The following is a 22,086-nucleotide window of genomic DNA, read 5'->3' on the forward strand; positions in this document are numbered from 1 at the left end:
CTCGCAACGTTTTCAGTGTCCGGCACGCATCTTTGACGGCTGGCGTGCCCTCCTGATGTTCGGTTCTGGCTTCCTCTTCCTTTTTTTTCCTTGCCGCATGGCACGTGGAAGCGTAGGAAAACGCCGTAGCAGCACAACGGGACAAACGAGATACAGCCATAATGAGTGGCGCTGCAGTGAAACGTTTTGCGTCTGCAATACACAAGTGTCATTTTTGTTTTCTGCACTTGGTTCGTGAGACAGAGACAGAGAGTCACCCCTTTCGCCTCTTCTAGGTGCCTTTACCCTTCAATCATCCACTGGACCGTAACTCGGCTTCCACCACCTCCTCACGGCTCGTTTGTGTGTGTGTGTGTGTGTGTTTATGTGTATGTATGTGTGTGTATGTGTGTGTGTGTATGTGTGCCGTTGACATCAACTGCGGCACCTTAAAGTCACCTTGGTTTTGCAAGACTCACCCCTTCCCGGGTTGCTCGTTGGCAGGTAGCAACCCTGTGCAGAGCGTTACAGGACTAGCATACACCCGAAGATGTAGGCACTCTCTCTTCTCCTACCTTTATTCATGGCACTGTCATCTTTTGTGCCGCGCTCAGCGAAAGAAAAACAACCGAGTGGCCCCCTGCAGTCCGCTCTTCTCCGAAGAAACCGGAGAGGGAAGGGGAGCGCTACACAAGCACATACGTTCACAAAAACCTTCAACCATATATATGCATATATTTTCATATACGCACGCAAGAACGTGCACCCCTGCCTCATTTACGTGAGCAAGCCGAACGGCAATCGCACCGGCGGGTTGCATCTTTTATCGCTGTCCTGAGCATTCACGTACTCACACATTGATGTGCCTCCGTCGGCACCATGTCGAGGGCAGTCAAACCAGTGAAGCAAGTGACCTTTGGCCCAGTCACACACTTCTCTGCCCCTCTCATAGAAGCCTCCCAAGGCTCAGACGCACCTGAAAAGAGCCGTTTCGTAGATGCGCCGGCGCTGCGCCCGCGCGTGTCGAGGCCGGCGACAGTGGCGATCGTCGCTTCCGGGACGACGCCGCACGTACAGAATGAAGTGAACGGGCTCCTCGGGACCGGAGAGCTGGAAAAGTACGCGGTGCAGCCAACGCTGTTCCTCGGCTCAGCCGTGGAAGAACCCCACGCAGCACTGTCGTCTGTTCAGCAGGCCGCTAATGTCGCCACTGACGACAACTGGGAGGGAGGCGACACGCAGGACTGGACACCGGTGTCACATCCGCGTGCGATCCCCGCGACCTCACCGGTGGCTCGGCAGGGGCCGTCCGAAGATGACACGTACGACACACCGGTGGAGAGCAGGCCTGTCACACGGTGCCATCTGACGGGTGCGGCAAGGTTAGAGGGTGCGGGGACCCGCGAACCGCCACCGTCGATTTTGGAAAAGTCGCCTACGCTTTCACAGCTGGTGTCCGCAGTGGACGACATCCTTGGCGGCCCCCAGCGCACCTCACGGAGTCCTTTGGCTGCTTCCTCCTCTGCCGTTGCTCTTCGAGGCAGCTGCTATTCAACGGACGCCGCAGCGGAACAATTATGCACGACGAACTCTTGTCCGCCGACGCCAATGAGTCCGGCAAAGGTGCAAAAGACGGACGCACATGACACGAGCGAAGCCAGCAGATGCTCCGACCCACTGCTCGTGGCAAGGTGCATGCTCTACCACCGGGAAGGAGACGAGAGCATCACCGCAAGCGGGTCCACCTGCCGTGCCTCCCAGTGCAACACCGAGTCGACCGCGGCGCTGACTGTGCCCCATAACACAAGTGACAAGGTGCACCCGTCCTTCTGCGTCTTCTGCGGCATCGGTGCGAACTGCGGGCATGCTGACGAGACACTTTCACTCTGCTTCTCTGACGGCATCGTGTATCACACGGCGTGTGCCCTTTGGTGTCCAGAGGTCTTCTACGACATCGAACTCGGCAGACTGAAAGGCATTGCAGAGGCGGCACACCGAGCTCGCCTTATCAAGTGCGCGTGGTGCCGCCAACCAGGAGCGGGGGCCGGCTGCGCCTGCCCAACGTGTCAGCTGAGCTTTCACGTCCCTTGCGCGGTAAAAGCTCGGGCGTCGATTAATGTGCAGGCGTTTGTGCTCTACTGTCCAGCCCACAGATCAGCCACCGTCAGCAGAAGTGCGGGAGATGTGCTCGGGCCCCCAGGCGGCGAGGCGGCTCTGAAAAGGACGAAGGCTGAATAGCACCTTGGCGCCTCTCCCGCCTTCTGAGGAGCAGGCGCCGACACCATTCCCCTGCGCTACGATGGGCAGAGCGGAAAGAATGCGGTACAACACCCCTTTCAGGGGTAGAAGCCGGTCGGCTTTTTTTACGTCTGCCCTACCTGGAGGGCTGTCACAATCCCAAGTCAGCTTCAAAAACAAACAGCACCACCGCTGCGGAATCGCGCGAGAGACTTCAGTGAAGGTGAGAGGCCCTCTATCGGTGCTCACCAAGAGTCTCCAACGACTTCTTCCGCTGTCTTGTTCCCTTTTTCTTTTCACTCTGCGCACCTTTCCGCGTCGGGGTACACGTCTGCCTGCACGCACTTCTCCCACAATGCGCGGGTGTCTTTTCTCCATATCGTTCATCAGTATGAGATGTGCTTGCATCCGCGCCTTGTATTCCCCCCCCCCACACACACACACCATCTTTGTCTGTCTCTCTCTCTCTCTCTCTCTCTCATCTGATCCTTTTGCTTCTCTTGCTCCTTCCTCGGCCATCGATTTCAGAACGCTCTTTCGCCCTCTCATCTTATCCCTTGTGCGGACGTGAGCGGGTTCAGCGCAGCAGCAACCACGACCGTCGTGTACCATACACCATCCCACTTGACAGCCTTGCATGAAGATGCTATGCGCATCTGACCTCAACGCCGTCGTGGGCAGCGCCGTCGGCGACGGCGTTCTCATGGTGCTGTTGCTGGACGCCTCCGGCAACGCCATTGCGACCGCTTTTGCCGGCACAGCGGCGCAGAAGGATATAATGTACGCGCCAGTGGTCGCAGCCACGGCAAACATGTGGCGCGCATACGCTCGCAGCGACCTAGCAGTGAACAAGCTCAACCTGGAGCTGGAGACCGAATCGCTCGAGCAGATGATGGTGATCTTCCCGGACAAGAAGATCTGCGCCATGTCTGTGGCGGACACGGCAGTTGTGTCGCTCGTGTCGGTGGACAACTCTGTAACCGAGGGCTTTCTCAAGCTCAAGACGGCTGCACTTCAACGTAAGCTAGACCGACTTCTGCGGCCCGTTATGGCCGTGTAGTAACAGAAAACAAAAGAGGTAGCTGCGGCAGGCACCCAGCAAGCAAGCTGCCGTGTGTGCATGCGCCCCTTTTGTCTTGGCTGAGTATCTCTCTCATGTTGATGAGGAGGACACGTCAAGGACCTCTGAACACTGCTTCTTCGTCGTCTCTTCTATATTATACATACCTTTTTGGGGGCGGTGGATGCATAGGTGCGCACGTGCGTTCGATGTCCGTTGTGACATTGTCGGCCTCGTGTCTGTGTCCATCGCCTCTTTTCTGTTTCTCAGCCTTCTCCCGTGTGTGTGTGTGCTAAAGTGTGAACAGCTCGTGGCAACGCTGTGCCTCTTCAGAGCTCTCCCCCGAACACGTCTCTTGCTTCTCGCTGTCTGATGCAGTCTACCCTCCCCCCCTCCTCCCTCTAGCGCCGGCTCTCCGTCCCCCGGTGCCCCTTGGCATACGTCTCTCCTCTGCACAACCCCTTCCACCGCTCCCCTTCCCCTGTTTCTCTTTTCTCGTTGCGCTCAGTGGACAACCTGCGGTGTGGGCAGCCTCGTAGGCCAAGATTGTACGGAGAATGCTACGCTGTTACCGCGCGCCGCGGCTGTTCGGGTCACTGAAGGCGCAGCGGCCGCCTTTGCCAAGCTTGCCTTGCATGGGGCAAACCCCAGTCATCACCTGTCGGTGCTACCATAGCGACCCTGCCGCTTCAGCAGTGAACTCTGTCCCCGGCGTTCTGGCGCCGCCTCAAGGCGCTCCCCAGCCGTATCTAGACTTCATGGAACGCCTGTGGAACAGCAAGTGGTTCGGCACGGTGGATGAGAGCGCGGCCGCGGCTGCGAGGGCACACATCGCCTCCGCTGACCCTTCTCTGTTTACGCAGCTGTTTATCTCATGTCAGCAGGCGCTAGGCATGGAGGCGGGCACGCTCCTTTTTCTCGCTGGCGCCCTCACACGCCTGTGCACCCTCTTCTTCTCGCTCTACGGAGAGCGAGCGGGGGAGCGGATGCGGCTGGCTCTGCCGGAGCTGACGAAACCTCAAGAGGACTTCAATCGCGTCTACTTCAATGACTTGGCCTCCGCCATGGAAGTGCAGATCGCGGCGAGCGTGCTCAAGAGCCACCGTCGCGCGGTGTTTGGCAAATATCACACCTCGAACCTCAAGTGCATTGCATCTGTTGGCATGGCGCCAGTAATCATGACGGGGCTCTATCAAGTCTCCACGCTGTGCGAGAATACCTCCCTCGACGTGGGAACCTCCTCGTACCTGTGGTGCACTGCCCTGACGCTACCTGACCCGTTTCTCGTGCTTCCCATTCTCACGTGTGTCATCACGCTGCTCAACTTCGAGCTCTCCTTATCGAAAGAGATCAAGACAGGCTGGATGCGAAACGTGATTTGGGGCGCGCGGCTGGGGTGCCTGTGCGTCATTCCCGTTCTGTCGTCATTCCGCTCTGGGGTGTGTCTCTACCTAGTTGGCATGAATGCGATGGGCCTGCTGCAACCGCTGCTCTTGCGCTCTGCCGTCATTCGGCGCTGGTTCGGCTTCCCCTCGGCAGAGCAGATAGCCGCCGCAACGCCTCGCCGAAGCGCAACGGTGCCTGGGACTGCGGTCAGCGGTCGCGCGGCAACACTACGAGAGCGTATTGTGGCGGCTGTGGCGCTGACAGAGAATCCGGCGGCTGCCGGCGTGACCGTGAACGCCAGTGATGCAGCGGCGGATGTATTGAGGGCGAGTATGACCGCTCAGTTTCCCTATCTCAGCCATCTACTGAACCCGCAAGTCGACGAGTATCAAGACCTTTTTGCCAAGGCCCCTACTAAGCAGTCAAAGCCAGACTTCTGTGGTCGTGCCCACGGTGCATCGTCTTCTAACCGCTTGCAGGGGCAGCAGTGCACAGCTTTTGCGTACTCCGGCGCTGCTCCTGCCCATGGCAGCCGCTATGCACGAGGTGCAAACTCGCTCATGCAAGAAACGCCCCTGCATCGTCAGGCACCGTCATCTAGCCACGTATCGCCACACGAAAACGGCGGAGCTGGAGACAATAGCGGTGCTGCTGCGTCTGCTGGGGAGACGTCTGGTGCCGCATCAACCGCTGCTGCGAAACGCCCACCGAAGCCGAAAGGGTCGGCGTTCGCGTCGAGTGGGTGGAAGAGTACACAGCTGTCATTCTCGGAGTCGGACTTTATCCCGACCTACTCAAACGGAACTCCCTCACACCCTTCGTCGCCATCGTCGCGGCCGCACAAGTGAATCGGTGTCCTTAAAAACTTTGACACGTTGGTGATGTGTTTGGTCTCTCTCTATGATCGTGTCTCAGATGAGGAGAGAGAGGACACGCCTCCGCGTATAACACAAAGGAAAAGCAATAATCATTCGTGCAAGAGCGACAGACATCGGTATTTCGCTTGTCGGCAGTGTGGAGGGGTGTCGAATATATGGTCATCTGCATCGAGACTGCTTCATTTTTTTCTCTCTCTCCCCCCATGTACTCCACCGGTCGTGTAAAGCACCCTCTCTGTGACGGCTCAGTGCTGTACTGATTGCCGCGTGGAGGCACAAACACCTGACGGTGTGCTGAGCGGCAAATCGCGCCGCGCGCTGGCCAACACACGCCCCGCTAGCCTTCACATGAGACGCCACGCACGCCTATGTAGACAGACCTCATGTTTCGCTCTCTATCACCCCTGACCTTTTTTTTTTTGGGGGGGGGGGTAGTATCTTAATGCCGACTCTCCCTCACCGCCCGCCTCTCCACTCTCTCAGCGCCCTGTTGCACATCTCCTTCTCGGCTTCCATCGTGGGCTTTTGTATCCCAGCCTGTCGCTGCTGCTCAGCCGCTGCTTAGGCACCGACACCGGAGGGGGGGGGAGCGGATAAAAAGGCATGTAGCGTTGTTTACCGTTCCGCGCTCACACGACGCTCTTGAGTGTTGCACGACGCACCATCCCACTGTCGCAGCGCTGCACAGCAATGGCGCCATTTTGCATCACGCCTCCGTTGCGCTTTTACAAAAGCAATCGCGGCATCCGTCTCTCGAACCCGTCGCGTCGGTGGCTGTACAACCGCCTTTTCCTCGGTGGCATCGGCGCATTTGGTTGTTACCTCACGCTGCGCTATCGACTCGCTGCGCGGGAAGCGTCTAGGAATCCGGAGGATGGAAACTGCCTGTGCTCCAGCGACATGGTCGACTTCCTGCGCTACATGCCCTTCAACCTCTTTTCTAACCTCGCCGGCCGGCTTGCAGAAAACGAATCCGTACCGGCATGGGTACATAACTGGTTTGCGCGGGCTGTGGTTTACTGGTACGCCCTTGACATGTCGGAGTCGGGGCAGAAGACCAATTTCGAGACCTTTCAGCAGTTTTACGTCCGCGACTGGACGCCAAAGGCACGCCCAGTAGATGCGGCGGCCTCTGTTGTCGCCCCGTGCGACGGCCAAGTGTTGGCAGTGAACGCGAATGTGGAAAGCACCTCGCTTGTGCAAGTGAAGGGACTTACCTATGGCATGCGCTCCCTCTTGCAGGATACCCCTCCGCCGTTGAACACGGACACGCACCGCCGAGTGGCGGTGGTGCTTCACATGCGCAACAAGGACTTTCATCATGTCATCGCACCACTATCATTTGCGTGCGAGAAGAGCATCTACGTGCCCGGCTCCCTGCTACCGACGACCTCGGCTGGCTATCATTGGATTCCTGCCGTTCTCGCCCTCAACGAACGCCTCATACTACAAGGGAGGTCTAGCGACAAGGCACGGCTCCCGGTTTACATGGCCCTGGTTGGCAGCACTCTCACCGGGCGCATCACGCTCTACATGGACAAGCGCGTTCGCACAAACTACCTCGACCCGCCAGCCTACGCGGTACACTCACCGTACGCGTCGAAGCCAGTTGTGGCGCGCGGTGAGCGACTGGCGACGTTCAACTGGGGATCATCTGTCGTCCTGGTAATGGATGTACCTAAGAGCTGCAAGCCGCTCAAGCGCCCAGGTGACGTAGTGAAGGCTGGGGAGGCCCTCTTCCAATTCTAATGACTGCGCTCTCCTTAAGGTTCGTCTTTCGTCACAGCTTGTGTGTGTGTGTGTGTAAAGGGCTCACCTCACAGATATTTTTCGGCTGTGAGATCTTCTCTCTCCCGGTGGTTCGAAACGGACGTTGTGCGTGGTCATGGGCCGTCTGCTCCGGTGGCGAGTCTACCAAGCATCACCGTCGTCTTGAGTGCACGCTGCCATCGTAAAAGCCAGCGCAATTTTCGCGCTGAAAGCTGCCGTGCGAATTCTTGTATAGGCGTGCTGTTCGTGCGAGGTCGCCTTCACACACACACACACACACACTCCCCCAGTCCACTCGTCTGTCGTCGGTGTTCTTCGTCTTTCTGATGGATTTTTTTGGAGAGAAGGGCTGGGGGCAGAAATCGATGCGGGGCGGAGAGGCGACCTTGTAATAACACCACAGGCCGCACGCGTTGCTCTGACAGTCTGTCCGTTGTGGGAATCAATTTGCTTGAGCACTGGCATCTGTCCGTTGTATGTATATATATATATATATATATGTGTGTGTGTAGGTGTCTCTCTCTCTCTCTGGATAAGGCGCAATGCGCGTACATCAGTGCAGTTTATTTGCTGCTGTTATTCTCGTTCCTACACCACCACTTCTGCACTTCTGCTATTTTCCCTCTCTTCCTCTCCGACATTGTAGCGCTACACGAAACGCGCGCGTCTTTCACGCATCCCCGCCCACGGACGCTCTGGGCTCGGCCCCTCCTCTGTCGCTAGCTCTTCACCCTCTCCGCCTTGCCAGGTTGTGCCGAGTCGAGAGGCGAGGCAACAACAACAAACAAAAAAAAAGTACGCAAAACAAACGCGCTGCAAGGACAGCGGAGCGAACAGCGTTTCTTTGCATCCACCCAGTGTGACGCAGCAGCACCCGCTCGCTGCCTAGATACCCACGAGCACACACACACACACACACACGCACATGTCATGTCACTCGCGGCGATTGACGATCATCAGAAAGGCGATGTCGTCCATCTGCAGTATCTCCTGCGCAAGCGGGAGTACCACTTGGCCGAGCTAATCAACGAGGTTGTTTTTGCGGAGCAGGAGCGTTACAAGGCGGTGCAGGAGGCACACGGCCTGCGCGAGCTTGCCACTGGCCTCGAGGACGTCGTCAACAAGCTGCTCGAGTATCACATAACTATTCACAGAGAGGTGCTTCTTCCAGTGTTGAAAGATTCCGCCGGTAACAGCGGCGATGCACGCAGCGTCGGAGCGTCCCCGGCAGAGAACTGCACAGGTGTAGGGTCTTCGAAAGACCTCCTCGAGGACCTTCTTGGCAAACCGCGTCTTCCCAGCGAAACGAAGAGCCTGCTTCAGACGGCTCTGGAACAGAAGCGGAGAGGCGAGCGACTGTCGAGCGGTGGTATAGGGCTGCACGGTAACTCTTCCCCTTGGCGACTGCCTGCCGACGCAGAGGCGCCAGTGCATCAAGCCACACATCGTGCCATTGCTCTCAGTGCCTCTCTTCTGCAAAACCAAGAGAGACTAGCGCAACTGCTGCACAGCATTCAGACCCAAGCAAAGAATCTGCTCCATCACTGGGATGGCGTAGGCGGCACGGAAGCACAAGACGGATGCCCGTCCAGCGAGCCCACCGTGCGACAGCAGGGGCCAGCAGGCAACGTCGCGCCCTTCCGACTGGAGAACCTACACCAGCACAGCAGCCGTGCTCGGGCAATAGAAGAGGCACTGCGAAGCGTTGAGAGGGAGCGGGATGCTTTACAAATGCAGCTGCGCGAAGGCGATGCGGCTGCTGCCGCTGCCGCAGTGAGAAGCGCACCAGCGCCGGTTGTGCAACCAGACGAGTCGTGGATGGAGGAGAGGGCACAGCTCCAGAAGGAGCTTGCCTACGCACAGCAACGCGTTCTGCAAGAGCAGTCGCAGAATCAGATGCTGAAAAGGCAGGTCTCACAACTGGAGAAAGTAGCTTTGGCGTCGCCGATTGCGCCATCTGCGGCGGGCTCATCCACCTGCACGCATTGTGAGCAGACGCGCGCAGATATGAAGAAACAACTGTCGGACTACCACGCCGCGAAGGCAGCGTGGAAGGCGGATGAGCAGCGCCTGAAGGAAGATATTGCATCCCTTCGACTCCAAGCGAAGGAGTCCGTCAAGGACGCTTCGCTGCTGTCAGCGTCTCCGTCTGTCGGCGCATTGGCAGGCACACCTCAACGTGACCCATCGTGGCCCGCCAGTGAACGCAAGATTGGCCAGCTCGAGGCCAAAGTTGCCGCCATGAAAGCAGACCTTCAAATCATGGAGATGCGCTTGGCAATCGTGCAGGATGAGCGTGACGCTGAACAGCGCCGCATCCTCGCCGCACACGAGCGAGAGCGGCAGCGCCTGTGCGACGAGCGAGACGAGTGCCAGAGAATCATAGACAAAATGTCCCGTGAGCTGCAGGGCCTCTCTCGGATGAGCTCCAGCGCGCCGCCGGCTATCACAAGCACCGCCGGCTAACTAAGCGCAAGTCGGAAAACAAGTGCAAGGCGCATCTGAGTGGAACCTCGGACGTGTATGCCGATCATTGAACGGCAATGGCCGCATTATCTCCCTTCTGTTCCTTGCTGTTCTTGTTTGTTTGCTTGTTTGCCTCATCTTATTTGGGGGTTGTTGTTCTGTTACTTGCACCATTTGTGCCGATACGGGTGATGCACGTCTGTGCTCTTGTGGCCAGCTGCCGCACCAACGCTCTCGCTCGCTCGCTCGCTCGCGCTCTTTTCTCCCATGTATTCGCTCGTCCTTTCCCCATTGTTTGTTTGTTTGCTTCATCTTTTTTTTTTCCTTTTTGCGGATCTGCTCGTGCACGCATGTTTCGCTGTGCTGGCGCGAGAGAGAGAGAGAAGAGAGACTGTGATGGCGCCAAACGAAAACGAAGACATTAAGGGTCTGTTGATATAGGAAGGACGCTAAAGGAAAGAGTCCTGTGATGATGGTGTTGCGCCTTGATTGCTGTATGGCCTAACTAGCACTGGCACGAGCAGCACCGTCGGATATGTTTCACGGCGCTTGTCCGAGCCATCCGTGCATTGCGTGAGACAGGGAGCCGGTCGCTCACGTACGCACGCAATTCCTCCGTCTCCGCCCACCTTTTGTGTTTCTTCACTCCACGTTCCTGTCTCTCTCTCTCTCCTCATGTTCACAATTTCGCCTTTTGCTGTTGTTCTCATTCTCCTTCATGATTCCGTCGCATCCTCCTTCCCCGACACCCGCGCATGCACACAAACCCACGGCATCGTACATGGGGAGGAAGAAAAACAAGAGACACGCAAGCGCCACTCAGCGGCGCAGAGAGGAGTGTGGAGTCCGACTGCGAGAGATACAGACAGGGAAGCGCAGTGCCAGCTCACCTCACGGATTAGCCAGTCGTGCGTGTCCGTCGATCTGTGAGAGCGTGTGTCTTTCTTCTTCCGTGCGTCGCTCCTATCGTTCGTCGCGATTGCCCGGTGCACTTTTTCTCTTGCGGTCTTTTTCGGATTTCTTTTTCGCTCGCTCTCCTCATGTTCAGGTGCCATGTCTAGCGTGACGCCAACGATCCCTTTCAAGGCGTGGCTGAAACTGCACGCCAAGGCGATTTGTCAAGCGCTGCCGCTTTCTCTTCTTATCGTGGTAGAGGCGCGTGATCTCTACTACCGCGCCACCTGGGACGTCGCCCCGGTGCCGCCGAGCAAGTTCGAGGTCGGGGATGTGATTGCGGTGTGCAACCGGTGGTACACACTACCCACCTGGAGCCACGTTGTGTACAGCTGGCTCTCTAAGGTGCTGCTCAAGTCGTGCTGGGACGATGTCGGCGTCATTTCATCGGTGAAAAACGGCACGCCACACATCCTCTACGTAGACTTCCACGGCGTGCATGAGCAGCCCTTGGCCACGTTTCTGGAAACGCGCTGCCCTCGCGGTGCGGCGGTGCGGAAGCTGCGCCGGGACGAAGGCGTACCATCGCCTAGCCCTGCTATCGCCGATCTCTTTCGCAAGGAGGTGGAGATGATCTCCGTGGAACCGTGGTTCCTCTTCTCGGCAAGCATGCGTGGGGGCAACGAGCACAAGTACTACGAGTTCTGTGTGCGCATGCACGAGCAGCGGTGCAAGATACGCTCCATGCTGCAGCGGCGACAGTCGCGGCCGGCGATTGAGGCACAGCAGACATCCTTGAAGGAGATGGAGGTGATGCGCCAGCATCTCGCCAAGTTCGTGGAGCCGGTGACACACTTTCACCTCTACAACGGCTCTCTCGTGGCGTCCTTTTTCGCCACGTACGGACTGCTTGACCGTGAGATGCCCTCACCGTCGCGATACGTTCCGCAGGACTTTGCCCACACAATCCCCTTTCTCGGCGCCACCACGCTCGATGAGCCCATTGTCTTCTTTAGGAACTGAGCAGTGAAGGGCGGTGACCGCGCTCAACCGCGGCCGATGAGGTTGGGCAGGTGTGTCAAATTGTCCAACGATGTCTTCATGGGACGTGTGGCTAGTTGAAAGCCTAACCCTGATCCGTCGTCACACCATCCTCAACAAGAAACGCGAAGTGTAGCTGACGCAAATAGTGCAGGGAAGGAGTCCGTCGCTAGTTTGGTGCAGGCTGTGATGATGCTCCAACTACTCGAGTGAGAGCAGGTGCCCAGCTGTGGCGTTTAGCTCATCATGCAAAGATGCCGGCTTGCGTTGTCATCATGTCTCCTCCGCTGACTTGCGCAAGCGAATCGTCTCTCTTTTGTTGTCTTGGTATTCTTTGTTTGTGTGTGTGTGTGTGTGTGTTTCCATCTTCTTCGCAACGGCCACCCCCCCACACACACACACCACCACCACCACCACCACCACCACCACCTCTCTCCTCTCCCCATATTGTTGTGGTTTGCATGCGGACCGTGGTGGTCCAACAAAACAGGCAAAAGGAAATACAAGCATCGAGCGATTCTTCGCCCTCTACCTGTCCTGGGCAGACAGGCATTATCGGCTGCGAAGGGTGCTTGTAGCAACTGGGTTTCTTTCGACAGCACGGGTCCGCGGCGCTACCCCAAGCAAGCTGGTGCAATGTTGACAACGCCGTCTTCGCCGCCGCTCCCATCGTCGGGCAACCAGCAAGGCGCCTGGACACGACGCATCCGCAAATCGGATGTCTACCCCTCTTCACTAGAGGCCATCCGCGCACGGGTTGAGGCCCTGCGCGGTCGATGGCGAGGCGGCGGGGCGGCATATGTCGTCCCAATTACGCGGGCCGTGTGCACCCCGCTTTACCTGCGCCTGGAGGTGGATGAATCGCTGGCCCTAGAGCTGCTGGGGCCGCCGTGGGAGTACGAACGGCACAGTGCGCCGATGGGCGAACGTGACGCTGCTCTCTGTGTGTTGTCGGTTGCGCAGCTCCTGTCACGACTTCACGCAGTAGGCGTGGTGCATGGACACCTGCAGGCAGGCGTAGTGTGGCACCACACAGGTGATGCGCTACGTATCGTTGTTACCGAGTGCGAACTGCCCATGACCGCCCTCGTTCCCTACGGAGGGGTAGGGAGTGAGGCGCGGCGGTGCGCCGCGCCGGAGATTCTGCGAGGAGACCCCTACGCTGGCGCGGCTGATGTTTGGGGACTGGGTGTCCTCCTCGTCCAACTGCTCCTGGGGTCGTCGAAGCCGGTGTGCACAGCGGACCTCGAAAACTCTGATCTGTTGTCGCCGTTCATCTCCTCGTTGGGCCCAAGCGCTGCGAGTTTTGTGTTGCCGTGCGTGAAGAGTGACCCGCACGCTCGCCCGCTACTGCTTGAGGTGCTGCAGCATCCATTCCTAGCATCGGCGCTGCCGGTCCATGGAAACGAAGTCGGAGACGAGCAGAGAAGCGATTGCAGCAGCGAGAACAGCAACACCAGTGAAAGCGAGGAACTGGAGGATAGCGACACCGACTCTACTTGAACACCATGGGGGACCTCTTTCTAGCGCCAACCGTCGTCTCCTTCTCATTGTGTTTTGTCTTGGCTTTCCCCATTTTAATACGGCAAGGGACTTGTATCAACTGAGCCCCCCCCCTTCCCCCCCCCCACACACACACTCACACACGCACGCACACACATAAATACTCAGAGAGACTGTACGGAGCACCGTCAGCAAGCCGCTGTGACACCCCTCCAAAGAAGAAAAAACGTTATCGAAAGGACGCGCGCGTTGCTACCCCTTGAGAGAATGCCGTTGGCGCACAGGTGACGCAATCTCCACCTGGTCTTGCCGGCGACTGCACTGCCCGACCGCCTGCAGCGATAAAACACTACCGGTGCGCAACACGGCTGCCACTTCCCTGTTCTTCCCTCCCCACTTCCCCCCTCCCTCTTCTTGTTGCCATTCGACGGCTGTGCGCGCGCGCCGTCCAATAAGGCTCCACGGTGGCCAGGCGAGATGAAGGTGATGTGGTGGCAATCAGCGTTCCGTCACTGAGCTCGCTCTCGCAGACGGAGTGGAACGGAGACACTCTCGTCCCCATCAGCGAGTAAGCCGGCGTGACCCTTTCTCGCATACGCCACAGAGAGAGCGATGGCACGCCGTAGTCTTTCTGCTACTGTGGCTGTGTGGGTTCCCGCGTACTCGAAAGCGTGGTACATCTGGCCAACTAGCGGTCTGTTAGTTTGTTGTTTGAGCGTCCAAGCGACAGCTTTTCGGTGGGCCGATCGAGAGACGAGGAATATGGGTGGCAATCGCGATGCATAGTGGCGTCACGAAGCGCTCTCTCTTACCCCTTCGCCACACCGCTCACATCCGACAACGAAAAGCTCATCGGGTCTGCTCTACCTTTTCCGTTGGGGTCCCTCACCGTGGCATCAGGGCCTCATTATACCCCCACTCTTTGTGGGGGATTCCAAGCAGTCTGCAGCCTGCCCTCGGGTACGGCTGGCGGACTCTTGACGTCGGCGCACAGGCCTGTATCGGCGCTGTGCCAAGGAGACACACAGCCACGACGACGCTTGGGCCAGCTCAGCACAAATCGTGTCCGCGATGCAGTGAATGCACGCACCCACCAGCAGCTTGTTTTTTTTGTTCTGTCGTTGCTGCATTGTAGCAGTTGAGCGTACTCCTAGGCCTAGCGTATGCTGCATGCAGTGGCATGGCGGTGGGCTGAACGACACCCGACGGCGCTGGAAGCTGCAGTTGCTTCACGGACACCTTTTTCTGGGTTTCGCAGAGCACCATTCCAACATTAACACATCAACAGGTATGTGCGCCTGTACATTCACAGCTCACCTACCTCGGCTGCACCGCGGCGATGTCTATTCTACCTCCAACCTCGTCCGCGAGACACACATAAAAACGACTCGCGTTCTCGTTACCCTTTTGTGTTTTTTGTTGTTTGTTTTGCTTTCCGAATTTTCACCTCTCCCACTCCGCTGATTCAGAGGCTTTGCTGTCCCGTTCCCCGGGCTTCGTGTTGGCCACGCGCTGAGTACACCATAACCATACGCATATGGGTTCAGAGAAGCGGCGATGAGTAAACAGAGGAACTAAGAAAAGGGGGTGACGATGTGCGCGAAACCCACTCGGCGTGGGATCTGTGTTGCGGCCGTCGCCAAAAAAAAAAGCAAGCGAACGAGTGTGTCGGTGTTTGGTGTTAGGTGTACAACGTCCACCGCACGTTTGCCTCTCACTACTCGTCTGCCCTCACCGTTTTGTGCAACGGTGGCGTCTCGTCATGGTGTTGTCCTCACTTTTCAAACAACATCACACATGTTCTCTGCTTGCTCGCATCCGACGCTGCCGCATGCCTTGCGATTGCTGTGTCTCACTCTCCTTCCGCCTCTTTCTGGACAACGCGATAAGACCTGTACATCGTCGACCACTCCGCCACCACAACGCTGCCTGTCACCATATGGGTGTAACAGGGCGGTCCTTGACGAGCAAACACCCATACGTGCGGCTCCTAGGTACTGTGGTCTCCCTCATTCCTGCTGTTCCCATCTCAATCGCATTGTGCGCTTTGGTCGACACCTCGCACAGGAAACCGCGAAGCCACACTCTTCTTCGCTGGCGGCCGTGCGCGTTTGTTCACCTCTTGCGTTGCGCACTGGGCAGATAGGCCCCAGCGCAGACATATATATATATAGATAGATCAGGGCACATTTACAGCCGTTGTGGTAGCCTGTCCTCTCTATTCATCCACGCTTCTCTATCTTTCCCCCCCCCCCGCACCCGCGAACAAGCACACGGAGCACCATGGCAGAGGGTGGCATTGGCGGCAGCGACGAGAGCTTCATCTCGTTTGCGTTTGCGGTGACGTCAGTCATTCTCATTGTGCTCTACATCCCATGGATGATCGGGAAGGCACGCCGGTTAGTGCTCTACTATCAGTCGACAAAGAAGGAACAGGCAAGCATGGCAAGCCCGTTGACGGAGCTGTGGGACTCCGCAACGTACATTCCGCGTGTGCTGTACGCCGTCGCCCAGGACCCAATGACGATCATTGCCGGTGCGAAGGTGTGCACTGCGGAGAAAGTCTTTTTTATCCGTTGCGTGATGCCGAAGTTTCTCAAATTTGTCATCCGCCCTCGCATCCTGTTGCCGATAGTTTGGTTTGTACTCTTTTCCTCCGCCATGTACGCCTCCCTCACATTCGATCCGCACGCCATTCTTGGACTGCCATCCTCGGCCTCCACCGCTGAGATTCGGAAGACGTACCGTGCCCTCTCCAAGCGGTACCACCCCGATCACAACAAGACGGAAGGCGCCCGTGAGCTGTACGTTCAGGTGCGTCGCGCCTACAAGGCGCTCGTGGACCGCGAGGCATTTGAAGAGGAGGAGAAGCAGACGGTGCAGGAGTTCTCCGTTGGTGTAGCGCTCCCGCGTTTTCTAACTTCTCGCGAGCATGACGGGCTCGTGCTGTTTGGCCTCCTCGGACTTCTCATCGGACTGCCCATCTACATCTGGTACACCTTCACAAACGACAAGAAAGTTCCGCGGCTGCTCTGGCACATCCGCTTCGACAAGGAGCGCGTCGAGCACTTCCTGCAGCATTTCGGTATCCCTGTCGATCCCAAGTACGTTGCACGGCGCAACTCACGCCGCGCCATTCTGCAGATCCTCATCGCGCTCAGCATCGTGCCACCGAACGTGCGTGAGGACATTGTGAATGCGTTTCCTCCGCTTATCGATTTCGTGCAGCGGTGCATCGAGGCCGAGAAGAACGCGGCGTTGTTCCGCAACTTGGGTCTCGATGCCAAGGCGGTGGGCGCCCTGCAGTCGTACATGGCTGTGAACGGCGTCAAAATCGTGGACGAGTACGAGGCGGCGAACCCGCTGAACAGCGAGGAGCCCAAGGCGGACGACTTTCATCGTATTCCACTTTCTGCGTATCGTGCCACCCGCTATCTCTTCCAGCAGCACACGATTCAAGTAGATCGTGCGCTGGAGGAGCTTCAGGTGGCGATGGGCGGCAACGTGCCAAGTGCCAAGAAACTGTTGAACCTGCATGATGAGCTCTACGATCTGCTCGACATGGTGTACCTGCGCTCCGAGAAGCCCAACAAGCAACTCGTCATGAAACTTATCTCGGTGCCGCAACGGGTGTCCGACGTTATCGACGCCATAGAGCCCGAGTTGCAGCTTGTCTACCACCGATACTACAAACACTACATGAACCAGATTCAGCAGCAGCAGCGCGCCGCCCGCGGCGGGGGTGCGCGCCAGCACTAGTATCTTTTTCAGCTCTACCATCTTCTCCTTTTTTGCCCCGCACCCCATGATAGATCCGCGACGGCTGAAGGGAGGGAGCACACCGCAGTGCGGTGGTGTGAGAGAGCTCGGTGCCCCAGCTCTTTGGGCGTATGGGAGGAAGCCAAACAGCTCTCCCCCCCCCTCTATCCCCTGCCAATGCAGAGCTCCACCTCCTCTGGTGCTGACGGGGTCCATGTGCCTACGACGTAGGGAAGCCAGTGCGCTGCGTCGCGACGGATGTCGGCAGTGTGTCAGGTCCTGGATGGCGTTGCGTCGGAGCGGCCTGCGGCAGTGCAGACGCGCCTGCGCGGCTCCAGCGCATCTGTCACCCGGCCCTCACCACCGCCTGCTGGTGTGTGTGGGGCCCTGAGCGCCACACCCTCCTCCTCCGAGGAGGGACGCCGCGGGTGGCGACCGGCATGATGGGAGCGGCTGCGAGGCGACCTGCGGGGCAGCGGGGGGCGGGGCAAAGAGTTTGGTAGAGCTCGGGGCAGGGGGGCCGTGCTCTCAGATGGCTGCGTCGGTGTGTTGCTGTAGGGCTCGTGTGCCGCGCTGCGTCGTAGGACTCGATGGGGCCTGTGACAGGCCAGGGGTGGTGCGGAGTGGAGTTCGACTCGTGTATGGCAGAGAATGGGCACGCTGACGCCCAGCGAGATGAAAAAAATTACGCCGTGCGCATAACAGCGGTGCCAGCTGTAGAAGAAAACGACGCAAAGAAGAGACGGGAAACGAGGCGCACAGAGGGATCTTTCGAATGTGGTGTAGTTCTCTGGGACATTTCGTTTATATATATATATATATGTGTGTGTGTGTGTATGTGTCGATGTTAGGGATGGTCTGTGGTGTTTGCCCTTAAAGGGTGTTATTTCCCTTGGGCCTTCTCATCACCGATGCGTAGCAGTGAAGGTACGCCGTGTTTGCGTAACGGAGGGAAGGGGGCGAAAGAGGTGCTGGTGGCACCGCTGATCATAGCTCAACCTGCCACTCCTGTTTCCTTTTTATCAGCCTTCTTGTCGTGTAACAGGGGAAAGAAAGGCAGAGGGAGGACTGGGAGTGCACCGCTGGCACCGTGAGGCCGATGCTGTCCAAGAACACAGGAGTGATGTACCTGGAACTGTATTGCACGGCTTCGCAACGAAAAAAGGATCTGCACCCGCAACGGCGGCCGGTCGTCTCATTCACGCGTAGCTACGCGTTTCTTTTCCGTTTTAGGCGGCAACCCTACGGCGAATCTGTCCCCACGCATCGCTGCACCTATTCCCTTGACACAGATGTCGCTCATCTTCGGTGCTCCTTTTCTTCGTCATGATCATCCCCCCCCCCCGCGCACACACACACACCTGATGCACACGCACACATGAGAAGTTTTGTACACTCGAGCGCATGCAAAGACCGCCTCCCATCGACCCACGAAACGAAAAAAAACAACAGCTATGGCCAAGTTAGAGCAGCGCAACCTTCGAAAGCCGAGAGGGGAGCCAAAACACAAGCTGGACTCTCTTAAGGCAAAGACCGGCGCCAAGCAGAGGTGGGACAAGAAGATGAAGGAGAAGGAGCGCATTCAGCGCGTGCGCAGCTTGTCTCAGCAGCTCAAGGAGGAGATCAACACGGAGCAGAAACGCGCCGCAGAGGCTCGCAAGGCAAACCAGCAGCGCAAGATCGAAAACGAAAAGAAGAACATGGTTGTTCAGAACATCAAGAACGAAAAGGCAATTCGAAAGTTGAGCCCGAAGCACCGTCGTGCCGCGCGCATCTTCATGTTACATGAGCTCAACTAGCGACAGTCGTGGCCGCTGCTTCTTTACGCTCACGTGGTTCTGTTTTTCCTCACCTGTTCTTTTCGTCCCTGTCGATGCTGCGTGTTTATCGGCATTTTCTGTGCGTGTGCGCACCATCCCTGTCCAGCTTAGATATGACGAGTAAGCTGATAATGTCGGGCGCTACATACAAGGGCAATCGTGCCGTCTTCTAAGTTTCACTGGTCGTACGCGCTCTCTCTTGTGTGTGGAAGGTAGGCCTTCCTTGGTGTTGCGCTGAGCACTAACAAATCAAAACAGCTCTGTTGTTCTTAACTACGGTATTACGAGAGCCTACAGGGCAGAAGTCATCCAAGCGAGCAGCCACTTTAGTTAGACAATGCCAGAACTGTGGTGGGTTTCCTAGAGTGTCCGTCTCTAGAAACCTGCCCCATTCCCTTTCGCTCCTCTCCGCACGCTCCCATAGCCTCCGCACACTCTCCCTCTCCATACACCATACTTCAGCCTCTTCCTCTGCGCCCTTGCTGCCGTTGCTTCTCCTCCGCCTCACGCGCAGGAAAGGTTGTTTTCTTTCGCTGCGTTCGCCCCCCCCCCTCCCCTCGTCCCGCTCACTACATTTCGACCCACATTCGGTCGTTGCATGATCGCTCACTGGCTGAAGCTTTGGTGTACCTGCGATAAATGAGGTGGGTGGGAACCGCGCAGCAACGCAAGACACAGATGTAATGCTGCTGTCCTTTTTCGCCTTTGTCGGTTTCTATCAGTCTGTAATCTGTCGGACGAGCAACCACCGTTCATACGCACAGGTGTGTGGACTGCTTTCTTGTTATTTCTTTGAAACTCCTGGCTGACCACCGGTACCCTCGTCATCGCTGCCTGCTCGCCCCTTCTTCCCCCCCCCTCCTGCATTTGTCGTGGAATCAGTCGCTGCTCTGCTTTCCTCTCTCTACCCTCGTCTCCTGCCTCATCGTCGAGAAGAGCCGCCTGGAAAGACACGGCCGATAAAGGGAACGCGTTGCGTCGAACGACTCGTGTGAAAGGCGTCTGCGTCTACACTATTTTTTTTTTTCGTTCATTACTTCTTTCCCTCCTTTTCGTCTGCTCCCCAGGCGTCTCACCTCTCTCTCTCTCTCTGCATCGTTCGGGTCGTCCTTCGAAGGTGATCTCGCTTGCTCTCTGTGTAATCTGCAGCAGAGCCGCGTGTCGTCCTTGGGCAGCGTGCGTGTTTGCGTGTGTGTGTGTGTGTGTGTGTGTGTGTCCCTGTCGGTGTCCGTTTTCCACCCCAACATTGCTTCCTCCCTTCGTGTCTCTTCTCCCTTTTGGGAGGATTTCGCCTTCGCTCCGCGCTGCTGCTGTTGTTGTTGTTGCACTTCATTTTTCACAGATACAGTAGCTCTTGGTATCAGTAGCTGCCCACATAGACGCCCCCCCCCCTTACGTCTCCCTCTCTCCTTTTTATGTAGCCTCTCACTCCCTCCTGTTGGTCCGCCGCCCCTCCACAACCTCACAAGCGGCACGGAAACCGCTGCCGTCTTCCTCCTCTTGTGTTTCCGCAACGTTGCTTGCTTTTCTTGGTTGTTGTTGCTGTCGTTGAGCAGTTGGGGCGAACCGCGCTTCGGGGACGCGACACACATACGCGCACGCACCCTCGGCCAGACGCGCACCGACGCATCGTATGGATACACGGTGCTGTACCCCGCCGTCGAGTGGCGGCGGTGATGATTTCGTTTTAGCCTCCTGCCGGCATCAGCTTTTCGTGAACGAGGACGATCACGGGGTGGAGAACACGGTGCTGGAGGCGAGCGTGACCTTGCGACCGTCCGAAAGCTTTCCGCGTCTCTCCCAATCGCACGCATCTGAGGAGACTCGGCCGAGCGACGCACTCGACACCATTGTGGAGCTTCCCTCACCCACGCGCCTGCCACGCTCTCCGCGGCGCGCCTTTCAGTCTATCCCGATCAACATCCCCGGCGACAACTGCTTCGGCCGAACCGCCTTTCAGGGCTGGTCAGTGGGGGCAACGGCCAGCGACGGCATCACAAGCACACCCTGGCGGCCCCCGACCACGTCGGGGCAGCCCAGCGCCGCCTCCGCAGCAGTACCAGCAACCCATGCGAGCATGGAACATCTGCAGACACCGGAAGTGCAGCGCACAAACTACGCCGTGGCCACTCCAAACATGATGGGGCACCTCCTCTACACGCCGCAGATATCGCCGGTGTGCCAGGCCTGGCGAACCAGCCTGGATGCCGAGCTCGACAACGTGAGCGGACGCTGGGCAGCCGACCAGCTACCGTCCATTACAACGCTCATCAACAACGCCCTCTACGTTGGCGGCTTTCCAGATTCGCAGACGGTGCCGCAGCTGCACGCGCTGGGCATCCGCCACATTGTCAACTGCTGCGCGCAGGACGTTCGCACAGCCCCCGAAGTGGCTGAGAGCTTCCACCTGCACTACTTCAAGTCATATGACTCAGAGGAGTACTTGATTCTCCACCGCGACTACGACGCTTTCGCCGGGCTGATGTCCACCATTCTGGAAAATGGGGAGAAGGCCTTCGTGCACTGTGTCGCCGGCGTGAATCGCAGCGTCGTGCTGTGCGCGGCGTTCCTCATGGAACGTCTCTCGCTGAATCCGGTGGAAGCGGTTCGCGTGTTCCGTGCCAATGGACGCATGCGCATCTTGGACAACAAAGGCTTCCGCCATCAGCTCATTGACCACTACCTGCAAAGCATAGAGCCACACAACGCAAGGGTAGAGCTGCTGTAAAGGGACGAGACGACCAAGTGTGAATGCTTCTTCTTTCAGCTTCTACTGCCGGGGACTTTCGCTTGCCTTCGCCCTCCCCTCCCCGTTGGCAGCACTCGTTTCTCCTGCCTCTCACCCTCTCAAGGCGCGTCGAGAACCGTTTGTGTTGATTTGCTGATGCTCAAGCGCATCTGCTGCTGTTTCGCCGTGCTGCAAGGCGGCACCACTCTCCTCCTCACCTTCACGCGCACAGCGACGGGCACGCGTTACATTGCCACGCACACGGGAGAAAGCCCACCTCATAATGCGCGCACCGAGACGCCGTGCTGCGCTTATTGTGTCTGCTGCCTCCTCTTTCTCTCTCTCTCTCGTGTGTGCGTGTGTGTGTGTGTGTGTGTGGTTGTGTGTCCCCTAGTCGCCTCTTTGGTCCCTTTCTTGGTTGTTCGGACACACACACACACACACACACGCACGGGCAAGAGAGAAAACAACGCAAGGGGGCGGTCTGGAGGAAAGACGCGTAGTCACCGGCTCTCCGCTCACATGCTCGGTGGGTAGGAGAGGTATGTGCGGCGGCAGAAGCGT

The 22,086-nt window shown here is 57.7% G+C and overlaps 10 protein-coding genes across 10 annotated transcripts; all 10 read left to right on the plus strand.

The window, feature by feature from the left end:
• Window positions 1-858: 858 nt before the first annotated feature.
• On the plus strand, window positions 859-2,217 carry LMJF_35_4560 (conserved hypothetical protein; the record flags this gene model as incomplete). Its single annotated transcript, XM_003722805.1, has 1 exon — window positions 859-2,217. One exon carries the CDS (start codon window positions 859-861, stop codon window positions 2,215-2,217), a length of 1,359 nt encoding a protein of 452 aa, XP_003722853.1.
• Window positions 2,218-2,854: 637 nt separating this feature from the next.
• Window positions 2,855-3,277, plus strand: LMJF_35_4570 (conserved hypothetical protein; the record flags this gene model as incomplete). The annotated part of the gene is made up of 1 exon (XM_003722806.1): window positions 2,855-3,277. One exon carries the CDS (start codon window positions 2,855-2,857, stop codon window positions 3,275-3,277), a length of 423 nt encoding a protein of 140 aa, XP_003722854.1.
• A 635-nt stretch (window positions 3,278-3,912) lies between these two features.
• LMJF_35_4580 (conserved hypothetical protein) lies at window positions 3,913-5,511 on the plus strand (the record flags this gene model as incomplete). The annotated part of the gene is made up of 1 exon (XM_003722807.1): window positions 3,913-5,511. The coding sequence occupies one exon, from the start codon at window positions 3,913-3,915 to the stop codon at window positions 5,509-5,511; it is 1,599 nt and encodes a 532-aa protein (XP_003722855.1).
• Window positions 5,512-6,231: 720 nt separating this feature from the next.
• On the plus strand, window positions 6,232-7,290 carry LMJF_35_4590 (putative phosphatidylserine decarboxylase; the record flags this gene model as incomplete). Its single annotated transcript, XM_003722808.1, has 1 exon — window positions 6,232-7,290. The coding sequence occupies one exon, from the start codon at window positions 6,232-6,234 to the stop codon at window positions 7,288-7,290; it is 1,059 nt and encodes a 352-aa protein (XP_003722856.1).
• A 951-nt stretch (window positions 7,291-8,241) lies between these two features.
• On the plus strand, window positions 8,242-9,777 carry LMJF_35_4600 (conserved hypothetical protein; the record flags this gene model as incomplete). The annotated part of the gene is made up of 1 exon (XM_003722809.1): window positions 8,242-9,777. One exon carries the CDS (start codon window positions 8,242-8,244, stop codon window positions 9,775-9,777), a length of 1,536 nt encoding a protein of 511 aa, XP_003722857.1.
• A 1,053-nt stretch (window positions 9,778-10,830) lies between these two features.
• Window positions 10,831-11,694, plus strand: LMJF_35_4610 (conserved hypothetical protein; the record flags this gene model as incomplete). Its single annotated transcript, XM_003722810.1, has 1 exon — window positions 10,831-11,694. One exon carries the CDS (start codon window positions 10,831-10,833, stop codon window positions 11,692-11,694), a length of 864 nt encoding a protein of 287 aa, XP_003722858.1.
• Window positions 11,695-12,348: 654 nt separating this feature from the next.
• LMJF_35_4620 (putative protein kinase) lies at window positions 12,349-13,215 on the plus strand (the record flags this gene model as incomplete). The annotated part of the gene is made up of 1 exon (XM_003722811.1): window positions 12,349-13,215. One exon carries the CDS (start codon window positions 12,349-12,351, stop codon window positions 13,213-13,215), a length of 867 nt encoding a protein of 288 aa, XP_003722859.1.
• A 2,283-nt stretch (window positions 13,216-15,498) lies between these two features.
• Window positions 15,499-16,974, plus strand: LMJF_35_4630 (conserved hypothetical protein; the record flags this gene model as incomplete). The annotated part of the gene is made up of 1 exon (XM_003722812.1): window positions 15,499-16,974. The coding sequence occupies one exon, from the start codon at window positions 15,499-15,501 to the stop codon at window positions 16,972-16,974; it is 1,476 nt and encodes a 491-aa protein (XP_003722860.1).
• A 1,454-nt stretch (window positions 16,975-18,428) lies between these two features.
• LMJF_35_4640 (conserved hypothetical protein) lies at window positions 18,429-18,773 on the plus strand (the record flags this gene model as incomplete). Its single annotated transcript, XM_003722813.1, has 1 exon — window positions 18,429-18,773. The coding sequence occupies one exon, from the start codon at window positions 18,429-18,431 to the stop codon at window positions 18,771-18,773; it is 345 nt and encodes a 114-aa protein (XP_003722861.1).
• A 1,654-nt stretch (window positions 18,774-20,427) lies between these two features.
• LMJF_35_4650 (putative protein phosphatase) lies at window positions 20,428-21,522 on the plus strand (the record flags this gene model as incomplete). Its single annotated transcript, XM_003722814.1, has 1 exon — window positions 20,428-21,522. One exon carries the CDS (start codon window positions 20,428-20,430, stop codon window positions 21,520-21,522), a length of 1,095 nt encoding a protein of 364 aa, XP_003722862.1.
• Between the last annotated feature and the right edge of the window lie 564 nt (window positions 21,523-22,086).

This window comes from Leishmania major, chromosome 35, assembly GCF_000002725.2.
Source record: "Leishmania major strain Friedlin complete genome, chromosome 35".
NCBI classification, from domain to species: Eukaryota; Euglenozoa; class Kinetoplastea; order Trypanosomatida; family Trypanosomatidae; genus Leishmania; species Leishmania major.